We start from the raw sequence: 2500 nt of genomic DNA, 5'->3' as shown, positions 1-2500 counted from the left end.
GATAAAAACTGTGATTTTGAAATTTCGATTATACATCTTGCATTGTGAAATTATTAAAGTCCATGCATACTTTTTCTACAACGAAATGATCCATCAACTCGCAAATTCATTTTTTTACGTTGCATAATGATTATTTATCCTCATCATACGTGTCTGTTTTTATCCCTATCATCTTAATGCTTTCCCAGCATACGTGTAATTATATCTGTATCTTTGCTTTATGTTTCAAATTCTAGTTATTTTCTTTATCGTTATTCCCTTCTTCTATTCACTCGACCTTTATCCGTTCTCCTTCTCTCGGTATTCATTATATTTTCTAAAATTTATCCCAATTCCTCTCTTACGAAACATTTTTGTCTCCCATGTTTACTCTTGGGTTTCCTGTTATTCTGTTACATTAGTATTTTTCCTTTTCCACGTTTATCAGACGTTTTCCGGTAACTTTCTTTATCCACCATTCGCTTTTCTTGTATCTCGTCAGTAATTATCCATCCATGTTTCTTGTTATGTCTGTCTCTTATTTCTTTCGCATTTCCCTAATTCCCTTTTATTTCTATATTCCTCATTTTCCTCATTTCGTATTTCCTTGGCATTTCCTCTATTTCTTATTTCCCTAATCCGACAATTCCTCCGTGTTTACTGATTTCCTATTAGCTCGTGTTTATCCAATAACATGTTTCCCTAATTCTTGATTAATACCGTATATCTGGTCATTCTTTATTTCCCATTTTATCAAATATTTCTTTTGAACTCCCTATTCCTCCTTTCTCCAGTCTCCTAACCCTTTCTTTTAAACAATTTCCCATTACTTCAGTCTTTATAACCTACCCATTCCCCCTTCACCAACCTCGTAATCCTCTCTTATAAACCTATTACCCATTTCCTTACTATTCTTCTATCTTCTTCACTCACCCCTTATCCAGTTTTCCCCCTATCCCCCATTCACAGTCTCGTCATTTGTGTCTCTTATTCCCTCCTTCAGGATGAGGTGGTCAGGCGCAGTGTTGGCAGCCGGGATGGTGGCAGGATGTGGAGTAGCGGTGGAAGCGGTGGAGTTTGAACCCCACGTGAGAGTGGAGAGGGACTACAGCTCAGGTGGAGGTGGAGGAGGTGAGACTTAATCATTCTCTTTGTTTATTCACTGATCTGTCTATTCATTTTTATTTCATTTTATTTATTATTCCTATTTACTTATCAGCAGAGGAGTATTCTTCATTAAGATTGTCATTCATTCTTAAGGATTAAGGATTTTTATGTTGATATTTTGATCACGGATTACGTAGTAGTGGTAGTAGTAGTAGTAGTAGTAGTAGTAGTAGTAGTAGTAGTAGGATCTTGGTAGGCATTACTATTAAACTATTTTCTTTCTCTTAACTAGGTTTTACTGGTACTGGAGGCTACGGTAGTACTGGGGGAGGCGGTGGCTACGGAGGTACGTGAGAATAAAGTCATTCTTTCTGTGTTTTTATCTAATTCTTCTGTCGTTAATTTTCGTGAAATGAATTACATTTGTTTTTGCTTTTTAAGCTATCAAGAAATATTGTTTTTCTCCTTTTTCCTTTTTTTTAATGGAATATGTGTGATTTTTGTTGTTTTTTGTGTTCATTGGAAAAAAACTATAAATATCTGCCGATAACTGCACGACCTGATTTTTTTACTTAAAGTAAAAGGAATGTGTATATATGTCTCAATAAGATTCTATATATCTGTCTTTAAGTCGCTATTTATAGAACTTTTGAAGTTTCTAGAAAATACTAGATTTTTTTTCTACTTTTGCTTGTTTCTTTCTTTAAATCAAATGTAAATAAGTTTTCTTGGATCCTTTGAGTGTGTATGTATATATATCGGCATTCTTGCATGGTATTATTGTTCTTATATATATGTCCTTCTGTATTAGCTATCATATCTATTATAGATTTAAAAATAAATTGACAAAGAACCTCAGTTTAGATATTTTCCATCTCTATATTTTCTAAAGTATCAGTCTATGTTTCAATCACAATTTTTCCTTAATTCTCTATTTCTAAGACAGTTACAAAATCACACTAAATCATCCCCAAAAATATTAGAACTTTTTCGCACCATAGAGTCTGTCTCCTTGAACCGCGCGTTCCATCTGCCTCACAGGTAGTGGCGGAGGCTACGGCACAGGTGGTGGCGGAGGCTACAGCACAGGTGGTGGTGGTGGAACGGGCTACGGTGGTAGTGGAAGCTCAGGTGGAGGAGGTGGATCAGGCGGCCACCCAGTTGTGATCGTCCACCAGACCAAAGGTGGAGGCGGTGGTGGTTATTCCGGCGGAGGTGGAGGATACGGTGGAGGCGGAGGAGGTGGAGGATACGGTGGAGGTGGAGGAGGTGGAGGAGGAGCTAAAGCCGCCTGTAGCATCTGCGCGGCCTTGGCTCCACTAGCTCTGCTCAGCTCCATTCTGCCGCTGCTGAGTTTCGGGTGAGTGACTGGCAGCCACTCTTCTCTTCTCCCTCCAGGCGGCGCTGTGGGAGG

General features: G+C 38.4%; 1 protein-coding gene across 2 annotated transcripts in view; it reads left to right on the top strand.

Moving 5' to 3' along the window:
* LOC122248243 (uncharacterized) overlaps nt 1-2500 on the top strand; it is a 12153-nt gene that overhangs the window by 7114 nt on the left and 2539 nt on the right. For both annotated transcript variants that reach the window (XM_043008134.2, XM_086536266.1), the window contains exons 2-4: nt 983-1110; nt 1379-1432; nt 2128-2446. In XM_043008134.2, coding sequence (XP_042864068.2) covers nt 984-1110; nt 1379-1432; nt 2128-2446 — 500 coding nt within the window. In that variant the 5' untranslated portion in view covers nt 983. The remainder of the gene's footprint in view (nt 1-982; nt 1111-1378; nt 1433-2127; nt 2447-2500) is intronic.

This window comes from Penaeus japonicus, unplaced genomic scaffold (genome assembly GCF_977035675.1).
Source record: "Penaeus japonicus unplaced genomic scaffold, GWHDUDI00000001_assembly GWHDUDI00000004, whole genome shotgun sequence".
Classification (NCBI taxonomy): domain Eukaryota; kingdom Metazoa; phylum Arthropoda; class Malacostraca; order Decapoda; family Penaeidae; genus Penaeus; species Penaeus japonicus.
The sequence above is the reverse complement of the archived record's forward strand: the minus strand, read 5'-3'. Positions and strand labels throughout refer to the sequence as shown.